This window comes from Hypomesus transpacificus, chromosome 26 (assembly GCF_021917145.1).
Source record: "Hypomesus transpacificus isolate Combined female chromosome 26, fHypTra1, whole genome shotgun sequence".
NCBI lineage: Eukaryota > Metazoa > Chordata > Actinopteri > Osmeriformes > Osmeridae > Hypomesus > Hypomesus transpacificus.
The window spans coordinates 3,361,532-3,388,036 of NC_061085.1; the positions used below are offsets into that span (position 1 = coordinate 3,361,532).

The 26,505-nt window shown below is 41.2% G+C and overlaps 1 protein-coding gene across 6 annotated transcripts in view; it reads right to left on the minus strand.

Moving 5' to 3' along the window:
• Nucleotides 1–26,146, minus strand: part of slc44a5b (solute carrier family 44 member 5b) — a 37,237-nt gene extending 11,091 nt beyond the window's left edge. For 3 of the 6 annotated variants that reach the window (XR_006958348.1, XM_047049454.1, XM_047049457.1), the window contains exons 1-11: nt 25,947–26,139; nt 12,946–12,994; nt 7,417–7,490; nt 5,441–5,525; nt 5,162–5,246; nt 4,870–4,998; nt 3,704–3,764; nt 3,473–3,596; nt 2,840–2,872; nt 380–463; nt 123–235 (exon numbers count right to left, since the gene is read on the minus strand). Coding sequence is in view for 5 of the 6 variants with exons in the window: in XM_047049454.1 (XP_046905410.1) it covers nt 123–235; nt 380–463; nt 2,840–2,872; nt 3,473–3,596; nt 3,704–3,764; nt 4,870–4,998; nt 5,162–5,246; nt 5,441–5,525; nt 7,417–7,490; nt 12,946–12,994; nt 25,947–25,983 (874 nt within the window). In the remaining variant the exon portion in view is untranslated. Of the gene's footprint in view, nt 1–122; nt 236–379; nt 464–2,839; nt 2,873–3,472; nt 3,597–3,703; nt 3,765–4,869; nt 4,999–5,161; nt 5,247–5,440; nt 5,526–7,416; nt 7,491–12,945; nt 12,995–25,946 lie in introns of all 6 variants that reach the window. The other 3 variants (XM_047049456.1, XM_047049455.1, XM_047049453.1) reach the window with 2 other exon arrangements.
• Between the last annotated feature and the right edge of the window lie 359 nt (nt 26,147–26,505).

A 26,505-nucleotide genomic window follows, 5' to 3' on the forward strand; every position in this document is an offset into this window, starting at 1 on the left:
CGTGGGCTGTATGATATTTTTTTTCAGAGACCACCTCTGGGATAATTGGCTCCGTTGATAAGGTTTTTCTATGAGTAGCCACTATGTGTCAGTGTGGAGTGCTCTGCACACATTATACAAACCGTAGCCCACAGCAGCGATAACCCCAAAGATGATAAGCCACAGAAGCACACCAGCAGTGAATCGCAGCAACAGGATAAAGGCCAGGCTGACCACCATTGTTATAACTAAACCACTGTAAGAACACAAATACAAACACACACATTTACATGTATTTAATTAGAAGACACATTTATCCAAAGCAGTGTAAAACCAACAACTGGACAAAACACATTCTATGAGTTCATGAAATGTTACAAATCTGTTCAGTGTTTCTTACATTAGAATCCAATACCAAGAACTGGCATAGTCCTCAAAGATCTTCATGCCAACCTCTTTGGCATCAAGCAGACTGGTAATGCCACTGGAAGAGGAAGGGGAAAGGAACAAGAGAGGAAGAAAGATAGAGAAGGATGAAAGAAAAACAAAGAGAATTAGAGCACATTTTTGTTTTGCTTGTCATGGCATTGTTTTTGGTTGACACAGCACACTGGGAACTTTATAACGGTTTTGCACAACTCACAGGCTGTGAGCAGAACTCTGTTATAAATGTGTCAATGTTAAACATTAGTACAGTAGCACTAGGAAGCTGCAATGTTTTTAAGGCAATGAGTCACTAGTCTAGGGCAGCAGCATAGACACCATCATGAAGGTTTACAAGGGAATTTATACAGTAGATGGGCTTGAGTATTTGCAATGGGTCTCAAGTTTTGTCCACAGCACATTAACATGTTCAATACATAAAAGTAATAGGAAAAAAATATTAGAACTATACAGGATTTCTCCTTCATCATAGTTTGGAAACATACGAAAGCCTTGGGCAATTCTAACACAAGACAGGTAGCCTCTACAGAGCTAGCCAAGTTTTATCAGCTAGCCTTTGCAGCAGTCTAGAAGCAACCTTCCCCTGGCACAGTGCATGGTGTGCAATACTCTTCTTGAGTAAATATTATAATATATAAGTGTATACATTATATACACTTATATATTAAAAAGTGGTATAGAATGATAGAAAAAGTAATCCCAATGGAATCTGACATATTAGTATTGAGGTTTGTGGCGTGGAAGAGAAAACCTGAGGTTGGTCAACATCTAGATGTTTTGTTTATCCTTCAGAACACTACATTCACCAACAAGCTATCACATTCCACAAACACAAGGCGTATATGGAATTGGGCCAAGTTCATTCTGTTCAATCTGTTCAAAAAAGTTCAATCTGTAGAAGAACTGTTGTTTTTAGCTGGGCGACAGTGTAACATAAATAAAATGTGTTGTCATAAGCACCAAATTAAAAAATGTGGTTTATTTTATACTTGACATAAATTATTACAAAGTTTAAGAGTTGTGTCCAGTTTAGAATGGCTTGCTAGCCATAACAACAAGGATAGCATTGCCTGAGTCTAAACAATAACAGCACCAAAGGGCAAGTGACAACATCAGGACACAGGTACTGTACAACAACTAAGTGCCACAATACACAAAGGCACCACGGTGTCCTATGACTCAGGAATCTCTCTGTAGGTAGGTCAGACAGAGGACAGGGCCAGCATTGAAAGACCAAGCTGTTCAGGGCCTCGTTATGAAATGGACCTTGTTTTCACACCATCTCAAAGTCAGCCTCGACCTTCAGAGATATATATTGGTAGTCTCTTCTTTTAGAAAAATGATTGTTTATAGTACATGACCTTTAGAGTTATAGGTTGCCAACAAGACATTGCAAAGGTGCCTAGCTGAGGCTAGCTAAGGCTCTGGGGTACCAGGAAAGTCACTGATGCCTTCGGTTGCTGTGAAACCTATTGTTGATCCTGGCTGGTCTAACTACCTATTATTGTTTAGAAAGTCTTAAATTGATTAATTTATTTCACTGATCTGCATGAATAATCAATACATTTCAAATCCATCTAAAATGATTGGTTACTTAATGTTACTTAATGTCATGTCCAATCGGGGCATGTTAATATTGTCTTATAATTGATTTATGTTAGCAAATGTTTTGACATAACATTCCCTCGCCGTTTACATAGACGGTACTGTATGTTGCTCCAAATAAATGTGCTTGACTTATTGGTATGTGAAGCCCTCTGTGACATGCTTGCATGTAAAAAGGGCTATACAAAAACATTTGATTTGATTGGTCTTTATTGGAACTGTGATTTGGGAAATAAATTGCGTTGTGTAATAAATCTGTGATGAAGAGGCTATTTAGGAGAAAGAGCATTGCACAACTCCTCCTCCAGACACCTCCTTCCAACACACCCATTACTTGTGAGTGTTAACCTTTGCTAACTTTGAAGAATCAATGCAAACAGACTTTTTGTGGCCTAAAAATTATCAAATTCCCAGAGCATTACCCATTTAACAGATGCTTTTGACAAGAGTCAAATTAATGAAGAATGGGAATCAGTCAATGTTATTTTGGCGTGCAATATGTATCTAAATGTCATATTTGCGTCAATGCCAATGAGTAAGCAACAGTCAAATGTCACTATCAAAAAGATAAAACATTATTTTACAGACTGATTGTTGTAGTGTGTCATTCTATGATGAGTATATGAGAAAAGTAAATTAGTATCACATATATTTGAGATTTTCTGTCCTCTTTCCTGTCCATGTCTGAATGATGTCAGACATGGACAGGAACAGATTTCCCATGATGCACAGGTAGAAACGTTAGTTTGTGTCACACAGTGTCTAGTCTACGCAAAGGCAAGATTAAATGTTGAAACAATCATTTTGAGACCTTTCCACTCCTTGCTGCACGGCGGTAACTTGGCTAGAAAATGAAATGCATTTGAGGAGGGTTATTCAGTATCCCTGATGTCAAAAAGCCATACAGAATGAGATCATTGCAAACTTATCATTGTGAGGGAAGATAATGACAGCTCATTGATCTAATAAAAGCATCGCCTGGGAAGTCTGTCTAAGCATATCCTCTCATGACTTCCACAAGAACATCTTTATTGGTAGTTGCATCAAAAAGCAAGACGTGAGCAATACAATAAAAGAAAATCTTACGGAAGTACCCAGCTAGACTTTGAGCTGCATTTCCATGCAAACATGCATAGATGGCTATCGGTGTGCCTGAATGATCCACACATAACTGGGCATGAGTGACATGCCCAGTTTTCCTACCCTGAAATAGCTGTCCAGCTCTCTCTGGTTGCAAAGGAGGATTCCCTATGACAACATGACAGTTTCAAAACAAGGCCTCCACAAAGCCTTGAGTGCTGTACGTACAGTTTACAGGTTCACCATTTGCTCTTGTACAACAACAACCATATTGTATCAAATTTCTCCCACGTGGAGTTCACAGCAGAGTACAGTACAACCACTGTGTTTAGATAAGAGTACAGTACAGTCGCACACAACTTACTTGGCAGCGTCTCTGAGATCGACAACACTCCTCGTTTTACCTAGTCCATCTTTGAAGTTAGTCTTGTTGGCAACAGTTAGTGTTCCGTTCCTGGTGATGAAGTCAGGGAAACACCGCTGAAGGACTGGAACACAAATGCAGGACTCTCATTAGGTGTTGGGTGCGGTCAGTGACTGAGATACAAAGACTAATCGGGAAAAAATATTCTAACGCATCTCGGGATTCACTCACATGGCCTGCTTGGCACTATCATGGATGGGCAGTCTTCATCTCGTAAGACTTGTGCTACTGGCTAGAAAGTAGAAGAAATAAACTATTTGAGTGACATTACAGATTCACTCGATGAAACGATGAAATGTTCGGATTTGGTGTCTTCAGTTTGTGAGTCTCCGCTTATCTAACGACACAATAAGGACTGTGGGTGTGTGTGTCTGAGAAACACTGTGTCATCATAGTACTGTAGTAGGAAGCTATGTCTGCTCTCTACGTCACGCATGGCTCCGTATTCTGTCTTGGCTACTTAGTAGAACCAAGTGAGGGGGGTGAATCGATGATTTAGCACAAAAAGGAGCGATGGTGTGATGGTCTGCTCCCACACAAACATGTCCGTGTCCACGGGCCATCTGACTTGTCATGCCAGAACGGCTGACGAATGCACACCAGCGTCACAGCAGGTGTCTCTCTGCCAGTTATTTACAAAGTTAAGTACAGTCAATGACATCAGTTGGTGCCATCTGTGGATGAAATAACGCCTTAGAGTTCTACTCTCTATTTCTTATATATTTCACCATACCTCTCCTGTATTGATATAGACAGTCTATTCAGTATAATTGTTCATAATAATAATAATGATAATGTATTTGTGTAGCAGATGCTTTTATCCAAAACGATATACGGAGGGGGATTTGAATTTGGAATCTCGTACAATATGGTGTCTGTCAACCCAAGATTGATCTTTGCATTAACCATGAGTAAGAACATGTACAGTAGTATGTTAGGTCTGACTATCCATCTTTATTGGCCCTTATGAGAACCTATTTTCATGCTTTCTATGAGAGATGAAGGTTATAAAAAGTTCACTAAGGACGACATTAGGGCCTCACATAAAAGTGGGCACAGATTATGCAATATTTCCTATTTGCAAAATAAATAAATAAATACATAAATGTATTTCATATGTTCCATCTCGACTATGATGTTTGCATTTCGCTTTTGCTGTATTTATCATCATTGTATGTATATTGCAGTGTATACCACTGCCTGACAACATTTCACAATTATTCTTAGGCTACCAAATCCATACAGTAAAGGAAACTCACTAAATCTAAGTAAAAGACTATCACAATGTCCAATGAAATGTTTTAGTTGAATGCCCATGTTCAGAGGAAGGACAGTACCTTGCTTGGATTGTCGAAGCCGGGTTTGCAGAACTGTCTATAGTAATCCCAGTAGCTCTTGTTGTACCTGTAGTTGTATTGCATGTCCAGGTAGGTAGCGAATCTGTCAGGGCACTTGGAGACACACAGCTGCGAAGGGAGAGAGAGACAGATAATAACTAAGAAACAGAGTGAAAGGGAGATACATCACGTCTTAATGAGAGAGCATTAGGCTTAATTAGGAGTAGAGGGAAATCAATGGGAATGTAAAATAGTCATTTTACATCTGCTTTAAAACGTCTTAATCTCTTACCTGGGTGGTAGGGCACTGAAGGTTAATGAGGACTGCAGGATTGGCACATTGCAATATGTTGAAGTAGAATAATATGGCTTTATTTCTGAGGACAGGGCAAGGACAACAAAAGCAAATTGCAGTTGAAGACAAAATAAAATATGTAAGATGAAATTGCATCCTTGTCTATAACATAAAAAGCACACTACATTACATAACTTTGAATGATGATTAAAATAAAAGAAGGCTGGCAACTATGAGGCAGTATTTCTGTCCTTTCTTAGCCATAACTACACTCACACATTAGGGGTCCCCTGCTGACCACAGAACTGTCCATGGCTATCGGTTGGGTAGACCACCTTCCTAGGGTCTCCATGGATCCAAGCTGCGAACACACACACACCTCATTATTGTAATTGACAAGTGCCTCAGTACAGTCAATGTGTCAGCCAGGATCACATCCTAGTCCCCTTGGGCCATGACAAATGACAGCAGTAGCCTAATGTGGATGTCGGACTGTGTGTTACCTAATGACATGAGCACAGCTGGTCCCCAAGACTAAAGCAGGTCAAATCGGATCAGAGACTGACTATGGTTCTGCACAGTCACAGAAACTTCATATGGATGCACAACTGCTGAAAATGGGATGTTCATCCATTAAGTGACAACTTCAAACATACAGTATGGAGACAACTAGATTTCTGTATACAGTTTCTTATTCATATATATGAATGTCTTACATAGTTTGAGCCAAATCAATTTGAAGCTGCACTTGTATACATTTGCACTGTTCACATAGGGTTTTCAGTGTTGCCACAACTTTCAAATCAAATTCACTGTGCGGTCCTTGTGCTCATTTGCTTTTCTAACCTGCACACCGGCAGCACAAAGGAGTTCATATACGTCGATTAACTACTCTGTGGGCCATGTGGGACATGGCGGGACATTCGTTTCAATATCCGCTCCAACCTTGTCTCACACCATCCAAACGGTGGAGAGAAAAAAAACATCTCACGTGTGGGAAAAGAACAGGGAAGAGGACAGAATGAAAAGCTCTTCACTTTATTGCAGAAACGACATTGTCTATTTGAAGTCACCTCCATTTCATTTCGCCAACTCTTTTAGAGTAATTGGGCAACAGACACAGTCCTTCCTCTGCCCAGACTGAGACGTGACTCCACTGCCAAGGGGCCAGAGAGGAACAGCACTTTGGAGAGGAGGAATTGGAATTTCATTTGGCTCACTCAGAGTATGTGTGTGTGTGAGAAGGGGGAATTATAAGATGAGTGCATGGAGAGGGGGAGGAAGTGTGTGTAAATGTGTGCAAGCACAAAGTAGAAGCGCGAGAGAGGTGTGCTCATTAGAACGTGTGACAGGAGAAATTACTAGGTGAAAAGTACAGCTTTTTAAATGACTAAAGGGCTTTAGGGATTCCCAATATGGACACAAAGCTGATTCAAAACTCCAGGTTGAGATATTACCTTTAAAAAAGCAAATAGTGGGATGAGTTACAGTAGGTCTACAAACAAGAGAGTGACTCATACAAAAGCATTAGGCTCTTGATGTTGCTACAGAATGTAACTCTCTGCCATTAAGCAATGGGTCTGTCTCAGGGGAATCCATTCTTCCACCTCCCACACACTTCTCACAATCAGTTGCTCTGTTGCACAACGGAATATAATAAATCTAATAAATTACAGCAGAATCATACATGCACAGGGTATCTTGTTGTCCTATATATCCCCATGGTTTGTCATTATTGTCTGTTGCCAACTGCCTAGTTTGTCCTACTGTTGTACCTATGTTGCCTGCTTCGTTTTCTCACCTGCCTGTATCCTTTGTTCATACCAGCCAGTGTCAGTTTGTCTTGATTGTAGTTGTTGTAAATAATCTCTGTGTCTTGCTTTGTGCTTTTAACATTTGTATCCCCTCTGACTCCCTATGCTACTAATGCCCTGCTATTTTTAACCTGCTTGTTTTTTGTTGCTTTGTAGCTTTTGTTCTGTATGTCTGCACTGCTGTGGATGTGTGCCATTGTGCTTTTTAACCCGATTTTTTTCCATAGCCCCCTTCCCCTCTCCCTCAAAAAGCTATGCTTTTTGCCAGGCCATCATCGCAAATAAGAATTTGTTCTTAATGATTTTGCACACATACACACAGCACTACAAACTGTGCAACTACGATACAGCAGCACACACACACAGTACAGGGGTGCCAGTTGTGATGAGTCGTTATGAAACCCGCCTGATGAAATCAGAGGCAATGTGTCAACTCACCCACGGTGCCCAGAGCGATGTAACCGAGGATGACGATGACGAAGATAACACAGCACACAACGTCAGTGCAGCTCCTGGAGAGAGGACAAACAGAGAGATGGGAGAGGTGCAGGGGAAAGGAAAGGAAGGTGAAGGATGGTCACAAAGAGAAGAGGAGGCAGATAGCGGGAGGAGGAAGTCAGACAGAGAGAGAGAAAGACGGATAGAGGATTAGATAGTTTGGGCCGTAACTTAGTGTGGAGTATTTGCCATAATTTGAGAACAACTTGCCATAAGCCCAAACATCGGCAGAGCGTCACTATCTTTGTCATGAGACCTTTAAACAACAGTTAACAGCATATTTGCTCAACCGATTTGTTTTGGGTAGAGTGGAGGTTCTTTTCACCGCACCATCACACTCATCTTTTTTGTATTTCATTCTGTCTAGTTCTCTCCATGTCTGTTTTGTAAGAAACTGAAAATGACTCAAGTCCTCAGGCTGTTTCTCCTCTTCTATCCTGTTGGGTAAAGCCAGTAAGGAGCAGGGACTGATCTCTCAGATGTTAGTGTTGCTGCAGTGCACTCCTTTGAGGAAGCGCTTGTCCTTGCTTTGTATGCAGCGTGGAACACCACTGTCAAACCCCTACAGCATTTTTACAGTACAGTCTGCTTTTTTGGAGACGCCAAACACCCCCTTTCCTGATTACATAGCAGATGGCGCTGTGGAAATCAGCTCACTGATGCACAACCACAATATACAGTTTGCTGCAATGGATAATATAAAAGGAATACAACTTATTGGGAATTTAAAAGACAAATAGGCTACTGTGTACGTTCCATTTTCAAAGCAGCATTCTTACACCGATTTAGGGACCATTGCAAAGCTTACAATTACTTGACTATTCCGTATGATTTTGAACTGAACCTGTACTTCATGGCAATCCCTTGGAGTGGGTACGTAGGAAAGGAGCTTGAGTTTAGCCGTACAGGGGACAGTTATTCCTATCATGTCTGACAAAAAGCTTTCCTTATTATTACCACTGCATTTCGTGCATAAACGGGCCTATTATCGCTGAACTCATCTGATTCACATTAAAGGCGCCATTCTGTTAACACTATGTATGGTTATGAACTATAATCAACATGCAGTAGACATATGAAAACATGTACAGGTTTATTTAGCTAAATCAGAACTGGGAAGGAAAATAATGAACCTTCCTCAAATAATTAAATTATTCAATTTGATCAACACGGTTTCACTGACTTCCAAGCAAATGTGCAAGTAAAAAATGCTGTAAATTTTGCCAGTACCATTTGTCACGTGACAATAATAATAATATTGGATTTAAGTTATAGTGTGTCCTTCATTGTCTACAACATAAGCATTTAGACAGTACACTGTTGAAAACGAATTTCCAAACAATAGCCCAAAGTCTTACACCGGTACCTGAACGTCCAATGTGAGATAACATCAGAATATTCCAGTCAAATGCATCACTATCCAACCAATGCAACCCCACCCTCACTAAATCACACTTGATAGCACTGACTTAAGGAATTACATATTTTGTAAAAAGTTATCGGAATAGATCATTTTTTTAAAGGAATGCTGAGCCATATTTGATAGTAAACAAACATTGTCGGAGAGAGTTGGCATTCTCTATGTTGTTGAAAGTGTGGACCCTACACAAGGAACGCTCTAATATCCATAGTGATATATAGTCAGTCTGTATTGTATAATACATATATATATTTATATATATATATATAAATATATATATATATACAGTCGTGGCCATAGGTTTTGGCAATGACAAATGCTCTGTTTTGCAAAGTTTGCTGGTTCAGTATTTGAGGAAAATGTTTTCATGATGCTATAGACTATTAGAATACAATAAAGCACATATAATATTTTTTAAGCTTTTTTGGGGTGAGAATTTTCAATATATGCATATAGTCCCCTTTTTTACAGCAGTCAATCTGCTGATGATTTGACTTACTGAAATTATGTTAGCAGTCATTCTATTTCAAGGCCCAGACAGCTTTGCAAACACAAAATGTATGTCGCTCCCAATACGTTTGGCCACGGCAGTACACACTACGGATATTAAAGCGTTCCTTGTCTGGGGTCCACCCTACTTATAGCTCCTTGTCTATTCCCCCTTGTCTTTTGAATAAAATGAAAAAGTACTTTTTTATTTCATTCAAAAGACAAAGGGGAATTATTGTGGTTGCCATGGTGATTGAATTCTAGTGCATTTGTGTGGATATGAATCAGTCATCTGGCATCATGAGTGATCAGAAAAGACCACCTCAGAGCCCGTCTTCTCTAACCTTGCGTAATGTTACTAAGAGGTCTGGCTTTGAGTCAACTCTCGCAGGTCCCTAGACACAACCACCTTATTAAGGCTTAGTACTAAGATAGCACAACTGTGAATGCTAAATCCGAACCACCTTCACAAAGTCGTTCAAAGTTCAACGCTGAAAGGGGAGCAGATAAAAGGGAAGTGAAAACAACTGTTCTATTCCTTATCTCAGAAAAGCAAAACCTATCTGACTGGGTTTGTCCACCCTGGTGACAGCCGTTAGGGATGGGGAAACAATGTCAACGCAGTTTATTTGTAGAACACATTGAACTGGGTTTGCTGTGCCGTGCAATAATGATATTGAGTTATAATGATGCCATCATGCATTCAATGACCTCAGATGGAGTTTATAGGAATAGAGGCAGGGATCCTAGTACCTTAAGGATGCATTTTCAAAATAATATTTCCTACATTGTTAAACTTTAGTCGATATGAAATCTACGGTTGATCATACGCAAAACCACTAACAATTGTAAAGTATAAAGTGTAAAGTATTCAACTGATTAGATATACGTAAATGAGTTGCCTAAATAATTGCAAACAGCCTGAAAATGTATGCAATGGTAAACCTTGCGATTTACATAGATAGCATATTACTTTATAAATAAATGTGCTTGACTGATGATCTTAATTGAAATCATGGTTTTAGGAAAAATATATGTTGTGTGAGAAATCTTCGATAAAGAGGCCAATTATTTTACTATCAAGTAGAATATGGCAATGTTAGGTCAGTCCAATAATTTGGACAGCTGCTGATAATTAATTTAGGGAACTTACACCTGGATTTCATCTATCTAAATTGTTCACTACAATATTAATCATCATTATAAAATGATTGGTTTTGGGTTTACTGATACAGTAAACCCAATACCACTAAATACAACAAGCAAACTTTGTTTGTTTTGTCTGTTTAACAAAGAAAGTCATTTTTCTTGGTGCCAGTTGCGATTATGTAGTCAAAATAGAGCCCGAAAAGTGTTCTGTACAGCATTTTATTGATCACACTTACCAACTGCCACTGCAGTGGACATATATTAGTAGCTTGGGGACAGGCAGAATTAGTTACCCAGTTCTAGAACATTCTTTTTGCTCTCCTCTCCAGATAAGAGGACAGAGACAGCTCAATAACCACAGATATGGAATCCATTTAGTTGGTGAACCTTTACAAAAACAAGATGGCTAGAGAGTCCATTCTCCCTTTTCTCATTAAAAAAAGCCTTTAAGCCAGAGAAAACATCAAAGTATCTTCACACAGCAGCAGGAGAGAAATGGGCCAGAGAGTGTGGGATAAGAGGCTCTGGAGGATTGGAACATGCTTTCACAGCAGCCTGTCGAACTGGCCTTCAACAGTGAAGATGAACCATATGCTGTTTGAACTACCCAATGGCATTCCTGAAAAATACATAGAAAGCTTTATTGCACTGGATTAGGAAAAGGGTTGATCATCCACTAACACTGTATCAATATAGTGTTAATTGATGATTAATATCAGAATCAGAAATAGAAAACTGGTTTATTGCCATGTACCTTTTTTCCTTCTGTAATCCACAATCAACTACACTGTCTTAAGAGCGTTGAGCTCCAAGTTGTTCTGGCTGTACCAGGTCACCAAATTGTCAACCTCCCACCTGTAGGCGAACCCATCTATGCCAGAGATGAGCCCAATGAGGGTGGTGTCATCCGCAAACTTCAGGAGCTTGAAGGACTGATGACCGGAGGTGCAGCAGTTGGTGTACAGGAAGAAGAGCAGAAGGGAAAGGATGCAGCCTTGAGGGGATCTGATGCTGATGGAATGTGAGTCAGACATGTTTTCCCAACCTCACATGCTGCCTGTGTCAAACAGGAAGTCTGAAATCCACCTGCAGGTGGAGTCATGTTCAGTTGGGAGAGCTTTCCTGTAGCTGAGCCAGGATGATGGTTTTGAAGGCAGAGCTGAAGTCCACAAACAGGATTCGGGCATAGGTTCCAGAGAAGTCCAGGTGCTGGAGGATGGAGTGGAGGGCCATGTTTACTGCATCGTCTACAGACCTGTTGGCTCTCTAGGCAAACTGCAAGGGGTTCCGGAAGTGGTCAGTGATGGATTTGAGGTGTGCCAGCACCAGGCGCTCGAAATACTTCCCACAGAGATCAGAGCGACAGGTAGTAATGAATGATCCTTGTTTTTTGGGGGACAGGGATGATGGTGGAGGTCTTGAAGCAGGCTGGCACATGTCTCCAGAGAGGTGTTGAAGATGTCTGGGAATACCAGAGTCTGATCGGCATAGTGATTCAGGGTGGCTGCCTTGCAGGGATTCTATCTCTTGAAGTGCCTGTTGACATCTCCCTCCTGGATGGAGAGAGTCGTCACTGTGGCAGGGGAAGAGGGGGTCTCTGGGGTGGGCAGATGTAGTGAGGCCCATGCCCCTGCAGAGGAGGGTAAGGTGGGCTAGAGTTGAGCGATGGAGTCACTGGGGATGGTGTCAGGACTGTCCCATTGTCTTTCAAAGTGACAGTAGAACTCATTCTGATCGCAGGTGTGAGTCATTAACAGTGTTTTTGTTTTAGGTTTGTAGTTGGTGATCTGCCTGAGTCCTCTACAGACAAATGCAGAGTTGTTAGCTGAGAACTGGTGTTGTACCCTCTCAGAAAAGTCATTTTGCTCCTCTCACCGCCTTGCTAAACATGTACTTGGACTCCTTTAACACTGTAGGCAATGAATATGCAACACTGAATGCAATGGCATATAGTACATTATGTACTACGCAACAAGTCAGGTAAGATTCTGAGTAGAGTAATTTCACAGACAATTCACTGCTGCCTTGTCTGTGTAAGATTGTGTTGTTCTGATGTAACACGGTGTGTTCCCGGGTAATAATGTGTCATTGGGCTCCAGCCACCCGCACAACTAATGGATATTGATTGGTGCCAGCGTAGAGAGCTGTCGGCACTCAAGCTCACTCTTTATCAAATCTCCCTGACAAATGATCAATCCATCAGCACAAAGAGAGGGAGATGTTCATACATTCTTATATAATACAACACAAATGAAAACGAAATGTGTACTCTCTTTATTACTCGCTGATCTCTTAGCTTCTTACAAACATCTTATACACGTCGGCTACACATTTGAAACATAATGGTTAATAGTATTTTGATCAAATCTAAATGAAAGACAAGTGGGAGGAGTAAAGTGGCAGTACAGTACCTGTTGTGGATGGGTCCTCTAAAAGTTGGGTCAAACTTGCGAGGCTCACCTGGAATAGAGGCATATTGGATGGTTACCGAAAATATACAATAATTGAGAACAACCTCATTCTAGCAGAAGAAAAATATACTCAACATTACAATACATCTCTTTGTACTTTATCCAGGACATCCCCATGGCATTGTCACAGGGGCAAATAATTGTTATTTCAAAGAACAACTGTTGTTTTTTTCCCCCCTCGTAGTGAACAATTAGGCAAAATATTATGTCAGAAGGTCATCAATAAACTGAAAATTCAACCGATCAGAACTCAATAAATGGTAAAATCCACATTCCCACCCAGCCCCTCTCTGGGGCAAGGTATCATTTATGCTAACATGCTAAGCTATTAAGAATAACATGGTCACAGCATTTAACAGAGAATTTTTGGATAATGAACCTTCTATGAAGTAACATGTCCTTATCTAGACCACAGAGAAGAATCCCCATTTGAAATTGTGAATGTTACATGACATTTCAATTTATGCATTTAGCAGACGCTTTTATCCAAAGCGACTTCCAAGAGAGAGTTTTACAAAAGTGCATAGGTCACTGATCATAACAACGAGATAGCCCAAAACATTGTGGGTAGCCAAACATGAAGCATACATTGTGAAACCAAATAAGTCCCAAAGGGAAGAACAATAAGAGCATGTAGTTAGACAAGTTACAATTAAACAGCAAGAACTGTTGAGTATATTTGTCAAAAGTGCAAGAATGTACCTGTGTAAAAAAAAGCAAGCAACAATAATATATTTCACAGCGAGTACAATAATTTTAAGACAGTTACAACAAACCAACAAGTCTCTCAATAAGAGTCATTGTGATCCTGGGGGAAACTAACATCAGGTCCAGCCAATCATTACCACGTGCCGTTGTACTCCTGGAATAAGTGCGTCTTGAGCCTTTTCTTGAAGGTGGGGAAACAGTCAGTGTCCCTGATGGAGGTGGGGAGTTGATTCCATCATCTTCTCCTAGACAGGAGAAGAGCTTGGGTTGGGACCGGGCGCTCTTGAGCAGTGGGAACACCAGACGGTTGTCGGAAGAAGACCGTAGGTGGCGGGTGGGGGTGTAAGGCTCAAAGAGACACTTGATGTATTCGGGTGCAGTCCCGTTCTTCGCTCGGAAGGTCAGTACCAGTCTTGAATCTGATACGGGCTGTGATGGGAAGCCAGTGGAGAGAGATGAGAAACGGTGGTAACATGGGAGCGTCTGGGTAGAAGGAAGACCAGACGGGCTGCCGCATTCTAAATCCTCTGGCAAGCAGCGAGTTGCAGTAGTTCAACTTGGAGAGGAAAAGTGCTTGGACTAGCAGCTGGGTGGAATGCTCAGATAGGTATCTCCTGATCTTTCGGATGTTGTAGAGGGTGAATCTACACGACCGGGAGACCGCAGCAATTTGGGCTGTGAGGGAGAGCTCGTCATCCATGGTCACCCCAAGGTTCTTGGCAGAGGATGAAGGGGTCACCGTCGCTGATCCCAGGGTGATTAATGGATCGTGGGAGATGGAGGGTTTGGCCGGGATGATGAGGAGTTCTGTTTTGGCGAGGATCAGCTGGAGGTGGTGCTTGGTCATCCAAGCGGAGATGTCTGTGAGGCAGGCCTCGATCCTAGCTGAGATCCCCGGATCAGTCGGGGGGAACGACAGGTACAGCTGCGTGTCGTCAGCATAGCAGGGGTAGGAGAAGCCATGGGAGGTGATGATTGGTCTAAGCGAGGTGGTGTACAGGGAGAAGAGGAGTGGTCCAAGGACGGAGCCCTGTGGGACGCCAGTGGAAAGCTGGCGGGGGCCTGACACTTTGACTCCCCAGGAAACTTGGTAGGATTTTCCCAACTGGTAGGATGAGATCCACTAAAGTGCAGAGCCAGTGATGCCCATCTCAGAGAGTCTGGCGAGCAGGATTTGATAGTTTACTGTATCAAATGCTGCAGAAAGGTCCAGCAGAATGATGACGGATGACCTTGAAGCCGCTCTGGCAGACTGGAGGGCAGTGGTGACTGACAGGAGAGCGGTTTCTGTGGAGTGGTCAGTCTTGAAGCCCGATTCACAACAAGCTATGACTGTGATTACCCTCTAATGGTGTTTAATCATATAGGTCTGCTTACTACTGACCCAGCAGCAGATAAGTATGAAGAGTGCCTCAATCATCACACATGGAATGTTGTTTCTCAGAACAGCTGGGGCAGACCTGAGGCCAGCATGAGTGAGCTTTTCTCCCATCTGCCGAGTCGCGAGTACTGCTAGTGGAAAGACGCAACCCTTTTGGCAGGCACGCTCAGAACACTCAGGGTAGGCAAACAAGATACCATCCTGTCTGCTTGGTTCTCTCACTGTGCTCAGATCTCACCTATCAGTGCTGCATGTGTGACTGGTTAAGGTGAAGTGAGCGGGTGAGAAGTTTGGTTCTAATCCAGGGTTTCATCCCAGAGCACTGATCTGATTACAACCATTACCATAATTGTTTTCTCTCTGCACTGCCCCAATTAAAACGGTGTTAGACATTTTCATCTGTAAGGGTGAAAAGGGTTGTAAACTAGATTCTAAAATATGAGGAATAGGGATGAGCAAAGCCATGGCAGATTCTATTTAATCACAGGGCATGGTACAGCACACATAGCAGCTAGGACAGCCCTCGTTCAGAGATACAGCAATTCTCAAATTACAGACTAAAATTTGCCGTAGAAACCATTATGAGATAAGAGATCAGTTGGATTGGTGTCAGTAGTTGATAGAAATCTGGCTAGTCCTCTGTGATGCGTCATTAGTTGCCTTAAGTTGCTGCTCCATCTCAGTGGATGTAACTACAAACCCACGACCAGCAGGTTGCATCACATTAACTCATATCAGAGCTAATTAGAACTGCATCTGCCAGCGCCAAGCTGGGTAGAAGCTGGATTTGGACCGATGCCGGAGGAAAATAAATAGACAAAAAAATGTTTTTCATTGATCTCCTTTCCACTGGTCTCCTGTGTGAAATCCATTGTGGTGAAAACAGGTTTGCACATATGGTGGAGGTGCAGGGGAGGTGATGGTGAGATGACAGATTGTGAAGCAACAAGGGGGAGGACGATTTTGCTTTGGTGAAAACCACAGAAGTCTCTGTATCCGCCCAACATGTGGGCTAAAGACGTCAGTCACTCTGTCAAATGGGAGAGCTGATGGGAAGCAATGGTTCCATGCCAGATTGTAGGGTCACACGCTTGATGTGAAGAGCACTAGCTGACACTGAATACTTTCAGTTTAAATAAGTAACCTATTGGCTGGTAATTTCAGGTTTTTCAGTACAGCCTACAGTACATGAAACTAAGGCTATTAAAATAGCATTAGTTAGACAACAGTACATCACAAGGTATGTATAATACCTGTGATGCATGCTTACTGGTATTTCATATAGTTGATACTGTAGTTCAAGTAATGCTATTATTGTCTCCTAAGGGACTTTTGTGTAGGTGGCAATTGCCTTCTGGACAGAATGTGGAATATAAATACTTTCATTTACTTTGATGACTCGCTTTTATACCAGCTGTCTGCCTATTTAAAGAGGTCTCCTGTGTTTTTCAGCTGCTTTCCAAAAACAGATTTTTGTCCCGGTCCAAGAAAGCGCCGGGAGGTCTGACATTCATCAGTGACGCAGGCCCACCGCCCTGGCTCAGCCTGGGTGGGTGACTGCTGAGACTGCACTGCAGCCTGCCAGCGCAGTGAGGAGAGCTGAATGTAGAGATGGGGTCAGTCTGAATGAAGGTCTGCTAGTTAACAAACTTCTGGAAAATGCCTGCCAGGCATGCTACTCTGTGGCTCATGACTGCTAACTGTGCTGGCTGGGCTGGGTGCCCCAACTGTCACTGCAGCTCATTTTGAATCAAGGATGAGATGGATATGTTCACAGTGGCTTGAATTGTGCTGTATGGTATTAGCAATAACCTTATAATATAGTTGAAATGCCTGTGCTAATATATGAGGCCAAAAGTCAAAACAGACATTCAAAATATTTGAAATCCACCTCAATTTGTTTTGTGAACAAAACTTGTGATTATTGGGGCAATTAAAGTTTTTGAAGGGGTCCTTGTTTCCCCATTATCGTAAATTAGCATTTCTAATAATGTTAACAAATTTCAATATGCAATCTGATGAATTGTAATGTGGATTTTTAAACAGTTTTTCCAGGCATTTCCCTGAAAACATATCTTACGTTCAAAATTAAAAAAATGGGTGTCTAATCCAATATTTACATTTTGTTAAGAACAAATATTTTGTTCTTTCTTTTGTAACCTTTGCTCAAGTATAATCATCAGTGCCCCATGTGAAAATACAGCACAGCATTTTGAAATGATTCATTTTTGGTGAGTGATGTGAGATTAGTGTGAGGCTTTTACGGTGGCCATGTTTAACATGCAAAATAACATAACCACTTTAAACATCTGTTTTCATCAGATGCTTCACAGAAAGCATCAAACTGTGGTAATCTTATGTAGGCTACTTGTACTGTATCCTATGGGACACTGAGGTTGGATTGGGTATGGCATTACACAGTAAGCCCAGACACAGGCTTTACCAGTTATCCTCATCCTTTAATACCACTTGCATCCTCACTAGTCTGCCACTGCAACAAATTTATAGGCTGACTAACAGAATTATATTTGAATGTGAAATATAACTTCTTCTACTGTAGCAAATGTAGATATGGAGTCTATTAAGTTAATAAAAGTTTCTTAACACTGCTAAAATACCTATGTAGGGATATAGATGGCAAATATGATAAGAGACAAGGACTTTATCGATGCCAAAGGTGAAGTTCACGTGTCACAATGGCATAATATAGCCTATAGGCTAACCATCATCGGGACACAGTAGCCGAGCAACACAGCATCAATCAGGACAAGACCGCGGCACATTGTTATCAAAATAGGACACATTTTTTACGTAGCACATTTGATAACAAAAATCTATACAGTGTATGCAACATATTTATACAATATTTTGGGGATAGTTTTCCTTTGGCATATTTTTCTATAGTAATCAGGCAGATTTGAGACAAGTGAAAGTGGTGGAAATGACTTGAGAACGCCACAGCTGGATGGGTGCCAGGTATAACAGCCCAGAGTGGATGGATAAAGCCCAGAGCGTGAGAGACAAGTCACCAGGATGTATTTAACCTTTTTGTAAGGGATGTGTGAGCCAATACATACAAATCTCATTTGGACACTGGAAACTTCTCATGAGTTATGGGGACACTAGCCTACTTCTTAAATGGATTCACTGTCTTTCTGCCATTCACACATTCAATACAGTCAGTTGTCTCTGCATCGTACGAGCTGAGTAACAGAATGCAACCGTCTGTGATCTGACGTAGATAGGTGGCTGTGACTTAGATAGGTTGGGTTTTGCCCCGCCTATACAAAATATGACCTGAAAACAGGTGAGAAACTCCACATTTCAGTGGGAAACAGTTTTGGAACTTTGCGAATGCTTTCAGCAACTCATTTCAAACGTATATAATGTACTGAGAAGCAAATCATGGAATTTGCTTTACAGCATCTTTAAAGTTGCAGTATCACAGTAACAAAGCCATAAGGGGAAAAGCCTACAATTGTGGCATTGTTTTTGTATACACTGTATTGTGTTAATCCCATTGTATGGGTTGGATGTTCAAAGGCTGTGATAGGGCACGGGCAGCTTGTTTAAGGGCTGGTGTAGAGTGCCAGATGGAATAGTAGCATTTATTCCATTGTTTTAGTTCCACAGAAAACGACTTTCTATGCACCTCATTTTGGGTGAGATTAAGGTCACAAATGAGCGGTTAGCTCATTGAGATAAACTGGGATTGCCTTTTGTCATTGTTCTTGTTGTTGCACTGTTTACATGCTTCCACCCACCCACCCACCCACCCACCCACCCCTCCACACACACACACACACACACACACACACACACACACACACACACACACACACACACACACACACACACAGCCTGCCCTCCTTACTCAACATCTCTCCATGACACATCCAGTACACAGGCTCTCCAACGCAGGCTGACACGGGGACACAGGCACCAGTGTCCACAGGCTTCACCATGTAGGCTAACACAGGCCTCTTTCATACCATGTTCCATGACTGCAGGTGCAGTGCCAGCGTTGTGTCTTTTCAACGTTCACTTGCAGGAATGTCTCTGCCAATTCATGAACACTTATAGACCATTGGGTAAACAGGAGGGGTCAACGTGTGTGCATTCCATTTAGGTTTTGCCTGCTTCCCTTCAATGTCTTATCCAAAATTATTTAGCATTTCAAATGTTGGACAAATATGCACAACTTTACAGAGAAGGATATAGCGTGTTTGGAAGTAGTACATTTCCATTCATATTTCAAATTTAATTCTAAATCCTTTAAAGACAGAAGACACGGTAACTTGAGTTTGAGGCTCATTTATTTTGACTTAATCTGTGACTGGAAAAGTGTGTATTCTTTATCTCCTAACTTGGATGTAAATCACACTTAGGATTCAGATTGGTGGACTGTTGCCATGGAGACCAGGTCCAGAGAGGCTCTGATAGAATTGGTGTCATGGAGTGGGGTCATGGGTCTTTAGGGTAGAGCTCCACGGCCAAGGTTTAAGAGCTGAGTCACACAGAACGTACACACACACACGAACAGAGGCGGTGAGAGTGGCCGTCATATAAATCCCTCTGATCCTTACACCAACTGGGTACAGAATGCTGATCAGATAACCCACACTCCCCGCCTGGCTCCAAAACAAAGACAGGATTCAAAATCAATCTCCCAAGAAATCAAACTGTTTAAAATGCTCCAGATGGCTGAATTATTCAGTCTATTAAGGACTTTGGACATAAATACAACACAAATTTACAATTTACAATACAAACCCCGTTTCCCAACACACCACCACCTAGTTTCTCTCGCTATCTCTCTTTTCATCGTCCACTTCAGTCTGTCATTCGGCAAAATCTTTCACTCTCGTTACTACTCCTCACTTTTAGACTCACTGAGTTCTGTTGCAACCTGCAAAACTTCCAACCTTTTAAAAATGTCCTTCAGAACATCCAGGTCCTTTATCAAGTCCCCAAGGGTGGGGGTAGGGGCGTCTCCCAGATATCAGAAATGCTTACTTGTCATGCTCTACAGAAGATGCCTTCGGACTAATGCAGAATCTTCCACACAAAAACAACATTAAAAGCCAGTGTTTAGTGGAGACATTGGATTGACATCCGCTCTGAGGAGGGGTTGGGTTGGGGAGTGTCTGGAAGAGGGTGAGTTTCCACCAGAGGGAACAGAGTGTCAGACTGACAGCAAGCCTGTCCCTGCCAGGGGAAGACAGTGGGTAGTGTGTCTGGAGACTGGCTGACCTTGGTTCTGTAAAGCTAGCAGTGTGATACAGGACCAAGGGAGTAGGTTTGGTTTGAACTAGGGTTGCCACCCGTCCCGTATAATACGGGACCGTCCCGTATTGAACAATACAATTTACCGTCCCGTACTGAGTCAATACGGGACGCAATATGTCCCGTATTTTCGTGCTAAACCTACTCTAATGCTTATGTTATGTTTTCACATGCTCCTACATGAGAAATAATATCATAAAACCAAGAGTTTCACGAGACATGGTAACAATGACGTTGAGTAACAGTGACTGCCTGTCATTCTGATAATCAAAATAAGATAGTCCCACGTGTAGCACGTCGATGATGATTGTAATGACTTGGCATTCTAATATTCAAGTTCCTGCCTCGATCTTTTAACAGTTGTTCTGATCAGCTTGATGCATTTATCTTCACAACTAATTGTATTGTAATACAATATAAATTAATTTCACAAATAAATTAAATATCCATCATAGTGGTCTTTGGTGGTCAACCAGGTCATTTGCTATTTTTGAGTTTATCAATGGTTTCTTGCTTCTTCCAAACTAAATAGTAAATTTTGACTGACCAAACAAATTTCACATGTCCAGGATCTGGTGTTTTAATCCTTAAAGCCCCCACAAACAATTAAAAAAATACTTAACTGTGATTCATATTTTGTTCAACAGTAGACTTCCAGTATAGGATTCAGTATAGGATTGTGAAAGAAAACTCTTCAAATTGCACAGATGCCAGTTTAATTATGTTTAGTCATGGGTCAGATGGCTGAGCAGTTAGGGCGTTGGGCTATTAATCAGAAGGTCGTTGGTTCGATTCCAGGCCGTGCAAATTTACGTTGTGTCCTTAGGCAAAGCACTTCACCCTACTTACTCAGGGGGAATGTCTCTGTACTTACTTTAAGTTGCTCTGGATAAGACCGTCTGCATTAATGTTATGTTTAGAGTGGCAGAGGAATTTAAGTTGATGCATAAAAAGGCACAATTTGGTTAAGAAAACAATCACCAGAATGCAGGAAATGAAGTATTTAACACCGAAAATCTCCTGGGGGACAACCCCCAGACCCCCGCTTAAATATTTCCCCCCGACATTGGCCACAGCCAAGGCGTCCCTTAATTGACCACATTGGAGGTGGCAACCCTAGTTTGATCGGTGGGAACTGGAAACAAAAACATTTTGATCACGCTTTATGCTAACGCTACCCCAAGCTGTCTGGTGATTATTGGTAGTAGTAGGAAAGATACATTTGGAGAGAAAAAATTAACCGATAACCGACGCTCATTTACGACCGTTAAACGACAAGATTAATGTAGAGTGGATGAGTGTCTCTGACCCAAATGAAAAAATACCAATAGTCTACAACAAGTGTTTTTTCCCCTTAAGAGGTTGATTTTTAAATAGCAGTAGGCCTACAGTAGAACAAAAACAGATAACAACGAAACACATTGAATCTGAGAGCGCTGGCTGTAGCCTAGCCTACATGACTGGCGGCTATAACAACACGGAAGTACAACTACAGTTATTTTGCTGCTGCTCAACAACGAAAACGGACATTGCCAAAATGGCAGAAAGTCACTAGATTTGTCGCTAGTACATATATACAACATTTTTTACGTATATAGCAGAGGTGAAAAGTTGCTAAATCCATCGACATCGTCGCTAAATTGGCATCGCTGTTTAACCGAGAGTATTAACTGGTAAGCTAAACATTCGAACTGTCGGTTACACGGTTAATTTTGAGCATCCCTAGCTAATTGGTAGGGGATACTTCAATGGTCTCTTAACACTGGAAAGGACCGTTTTGTAAACCAATGTCTAGCCCAACACAGGACCCAGACATTAAGTTAGGAGACTCGGTTCTCGTGGTAGATCAGTAAGAGGCTGGCTCAATAGCCTGTCTTTGATTTATATGGCCTTGGAAGTTAAGCTAACCTCTTGTAAAATCTTCTATACTGTGCAGACAGAGGTGACTTTGCTTGAATCCCCGATACTATCTGAAAAATCTAAACTGTAAGTTTTGAACGCACTTATCAACCCGGGACTTGGACATTGATACATTTATCAATAGTCACTTTACATTGTTACATTGATACATTTCCCTCTAGTCACTTACACACTGTCACTTTCAGCTCAATATTGCACTAACTGTACCCCACTGTCATCATGTGTATTAGAGGTCTAGTATATTGTATATATTGCATACTATTTTGTATATTAGGATGCTTATTATTATTTTATTTTATTCTATTTTATTGTAGCTTATCATAGATGTAATCTATGTTCTTAGTAATTATATGTTATGTTATGTTAGGTTGCTTGCGTTGTCTTGTCCCAAGAATTTCAGTGCCCAGTCTGACCTTGTGTTGTTCTTACACTTTAACTTTCAAACTGATTTCTACACACGCGCGGCTTCAATTTTACACTAGGCTTGTGTTTGACCACCTTGTCTATTCTTTGTTTGTCTATGGCCGCACTGCAGCTACAATTCACTAAATCTCTCTTACTAATTAAGCACCGCCCTCGAATAAACGCCGCACCAAAAATGAACATTGTGTAAATAACACCGCAGTGTTTAATCAAAGAAATACGGTACAAGTGCACACTCTGATTTCCCACTGAGTATTGTACTTCTTCATTCTCTTCCAAACATACACGGGTGCCTCAAGGTCTGGCAGAGCACTCTAATGCTTCTCTATTGCCAGTTTGATAGAAGTTGCCAGGGGTGTTACACGACCTAATGCAATCAGAGTTCAGTTAACTTAATTCAGTAAGTGACAGTGCAATTTGTTTGGGGGCATTGAGGGAGGACTGGACTTCATATGTGGTCCATGTTAATAAGGCCCCAGTGCTTGTGTCTCCAGCTCTGCTTCAGTCTCTCCTCGCAGTACAGTCAATTTGTGTTTCCTTACAACTGAGATAACTCAACTCAAATTGTTTACATTCGCAATACCACAGGTCCAGAACACTGCAATACGCATCCTGCGTCCTTTCTTTCAAGGTCTACCTGAATCTTTTGGCACAGAACAAGGTCAGATCAGTCATGCAGCCCAAACAACTCCAGTCCTGACTGAGATTTCGTTTTCTATACCTCCTGCACGTACAGCAGTTGCATCTCACTCTTTTTCTCCACAATGTGTCTTTGGATGGTGGTCTAATGTCACTTGTAAGGAGACAAAGGAAAAATCTATTTATAACTAACTCACTTCATATCCACAGGGTCGAGTAAAGGCAATCATATTTGACTGAGTGAGTTTGCGTAAGTATTTGCTAACTTGGTCTGTCATTACTGTGAGTTCCATCTACTCTCAAACAACTAGGGACTGGAGAGAAAAGCACCGTGGCATTTCACGCTGCTGAAGAATATCACCTCATTAAAAATAATGAGCATGAGAGTCGTATGAAGAGTATATTAAAGCATGAAGGAGCACCACATCATCAACATCAGTCTCCATCTTAAAATAAGCCCATCATATGCCCTCGGTAGAGTTCCTGAATGAAAAGATGAGCCATTGAGACCACAACCCTCCTCCTCACAGAGCGTCACATGAAGATAAAGAGAAACTGCTAGATTCTCAAACAAAGCGCTTAGCTCTGTGTCAGCCTCTGCACTCCCTAGCAGGTTAAATGCAGCACTTAGAAAAGCTAACCATGCGAGAAATTTGTTAATTAACGGTATGCCCAGCTCCGCACTTTTTAACAGTGAATGGAACTAAATCTAAATGGTCACCAATGAACCTGTCACAGAGTGATTATTAAGTATTTTCCACTTTTATGACTGATTAAATGTAGGCTATGAATAAAGTTGCGAAATCAAATAAACAATATTCAATATTTGTTAGTCAAGATGTTAATAGATGGACAGAAACACTATCTGCATACTTGAAAGTCCATACAGTATCTAGAATGGCCTTTTCCAATATGTGTGTGTCTGCAACACATTATCTCTGTGACAATTTACATGCAATCAATAACTGAAGTGTGCGGTGGTCTTTTCTGCAAGGTGAGAAATTATTTGACAGTTGCAACACTGCTGCTATTGTAAGTAAAGTAGGATAGGAAGAGCTCAATGTTGTAGCATCCCTCTTTGCCTGCTTTGACAGGATTTAGCTGAACGAGAAATGCCATTTGGACATGTGAGCTGACTGTGCAGCAGTCCCAAATAGGCCATTTGGACAAAGCAGCTGACCTGAACACAGGGAGTCAGCATAACTCCATCCCATGCTCCACTGACTAAAACTCCAATTGGTTCTGCAGTTTGAAGAACTACAGCTTCTTGTAGGTTTTTTCCCTTTTTTTAGATATTAGATTTTCTTAGATATTATTCAAAAGGTTGCTTGTATTGGCACCAGTGTAAGAATACAGCATCAGCATGTTGGCACACAAACTGTTTTTGTGAAGGAAAACAAGTGCAATGTTTCCACAACCTATAATCGTTCAAGGTGATCTCTCACATACAATATCAAATATTCTTAGGATTAAATGCCGTATTTTGGGGCTGAAGCGCTCAGTCCTGAGAGGTGGACAGAGTTTGGAGAGAAGCGAGAGCAAGTCGCTTTCCCTCAAACACATTGTGAACTCAGCTGACAGGCTATAAGCATGATTGACACAACCCTGGCCTCCTGGGAACTAACTGACACAGGGACACTGTGTAGGCAGGGAAATGCTGCTTCAACAGAGATTACATTAAGACAGACACTCAACCTTCCCATAACATCCACACCACAAGCCATGTCTCTCACTGTACAGTTTGCAACTATTAACCCATGACAGTTGTTTCAGATACTGAAATATGTGGATTACAGCCTGCACCTGTTTAGATTTGGTTAGCCAGCACAGAAAGATATATAATAAGCATCCTGACTCTCAGTACCTAATTGAACCAACTGGTTTTATAAGGAAAATAATTGAACTTTTAGGTTTGTAGTATGAATGAAATTGTTGGACAAAATTAGCATTGATAAACTAATATGATTTAGCCTATATACCAATCATTTGTTTGGCATGATCTTCCTAAAACTAATAACTGTTGTTACATTGTGCAGCAGGAGGAAATTATTCTGTTGACACTGGGCCAAACAAAGGATAAGCCGATATCGTTTTAGTAAACTGCATGGCAAAAACAAAAAGCGAAGGGATCTCAAAACTGCCTACATTACAACACTGGGCATCTGTTACTGTGTCATTCTGACATTGTAACATGACATGCAGTTAGTCAAAGCTTTGATATGCATTCAAAATGTATACTGTACTTATATCGAAGTAGTGTTCAGCGAATACTAAAATCACATCGGAGCACACTTTAGCAGTCATTATATTATTCATATGACCTTAATGGTAAAATTGTGTTTGCAAATCTCCTAATCATGGCTTGCAAATTTATTGTCTAGTTCAAAGTATCTCTTTAGATCAGATCATGTTAGAGATACAATGGATCTTGAACCAATTAATAATTTGTAGCCTACAAGTGACATGAGCAACTTCTTCAAGTCAATATGCCAACCAGGCCATACCGATACAAGCAACCCTTTGTTATAATGTCTTAGAAGAAAGGATCAGCTTGCGACGTACAAAGACGATTGTGGCAACTCACCATAGTAAGAAGAAGGAATGTCCGTTTTTCTAGCCATTGCACTTCGTACAGAGGGTACTGCACCGTCTTAGTTTTTGCGATATCATAAGAGTCTTGAGGTGTAAATCGCTTTTTGTGGCCCAGTCCTCGCAAATACAGTATGCTCTCAAGTCCTTGGTTGAAGCTGTGTCTGCTACCACGCATCTGAGCGTCAGCAGTGTTTACAGCACGAGAGAACGTCATCAACTGTGCGAGGAAAAACACTCTTAAAGGAGACGGGTCCCAAAGATGGGTTGATTTAAAAAGGATCCATACTGCGCTTTTGTACTTACATCACTAGCTAGTCTTTGTTTAATATTTACGCAGTTTGATTACAATAATTGGTGTTTTATTTGTAAAATGTAGTAAGCTATGAACTTCGAAATAGGCTACATTAGAGTAGCTTACATCCATTTAGTCCTACTATTGTGTAGTCGACAATGTTTCTGGGTCAGATACATTGGGCAATGTGAGGAGAATTTGATGTAAACATGTGACTTGAGGTGTTTATTAGTAGGCTTAATGAAAAGAGTTTTCCCGA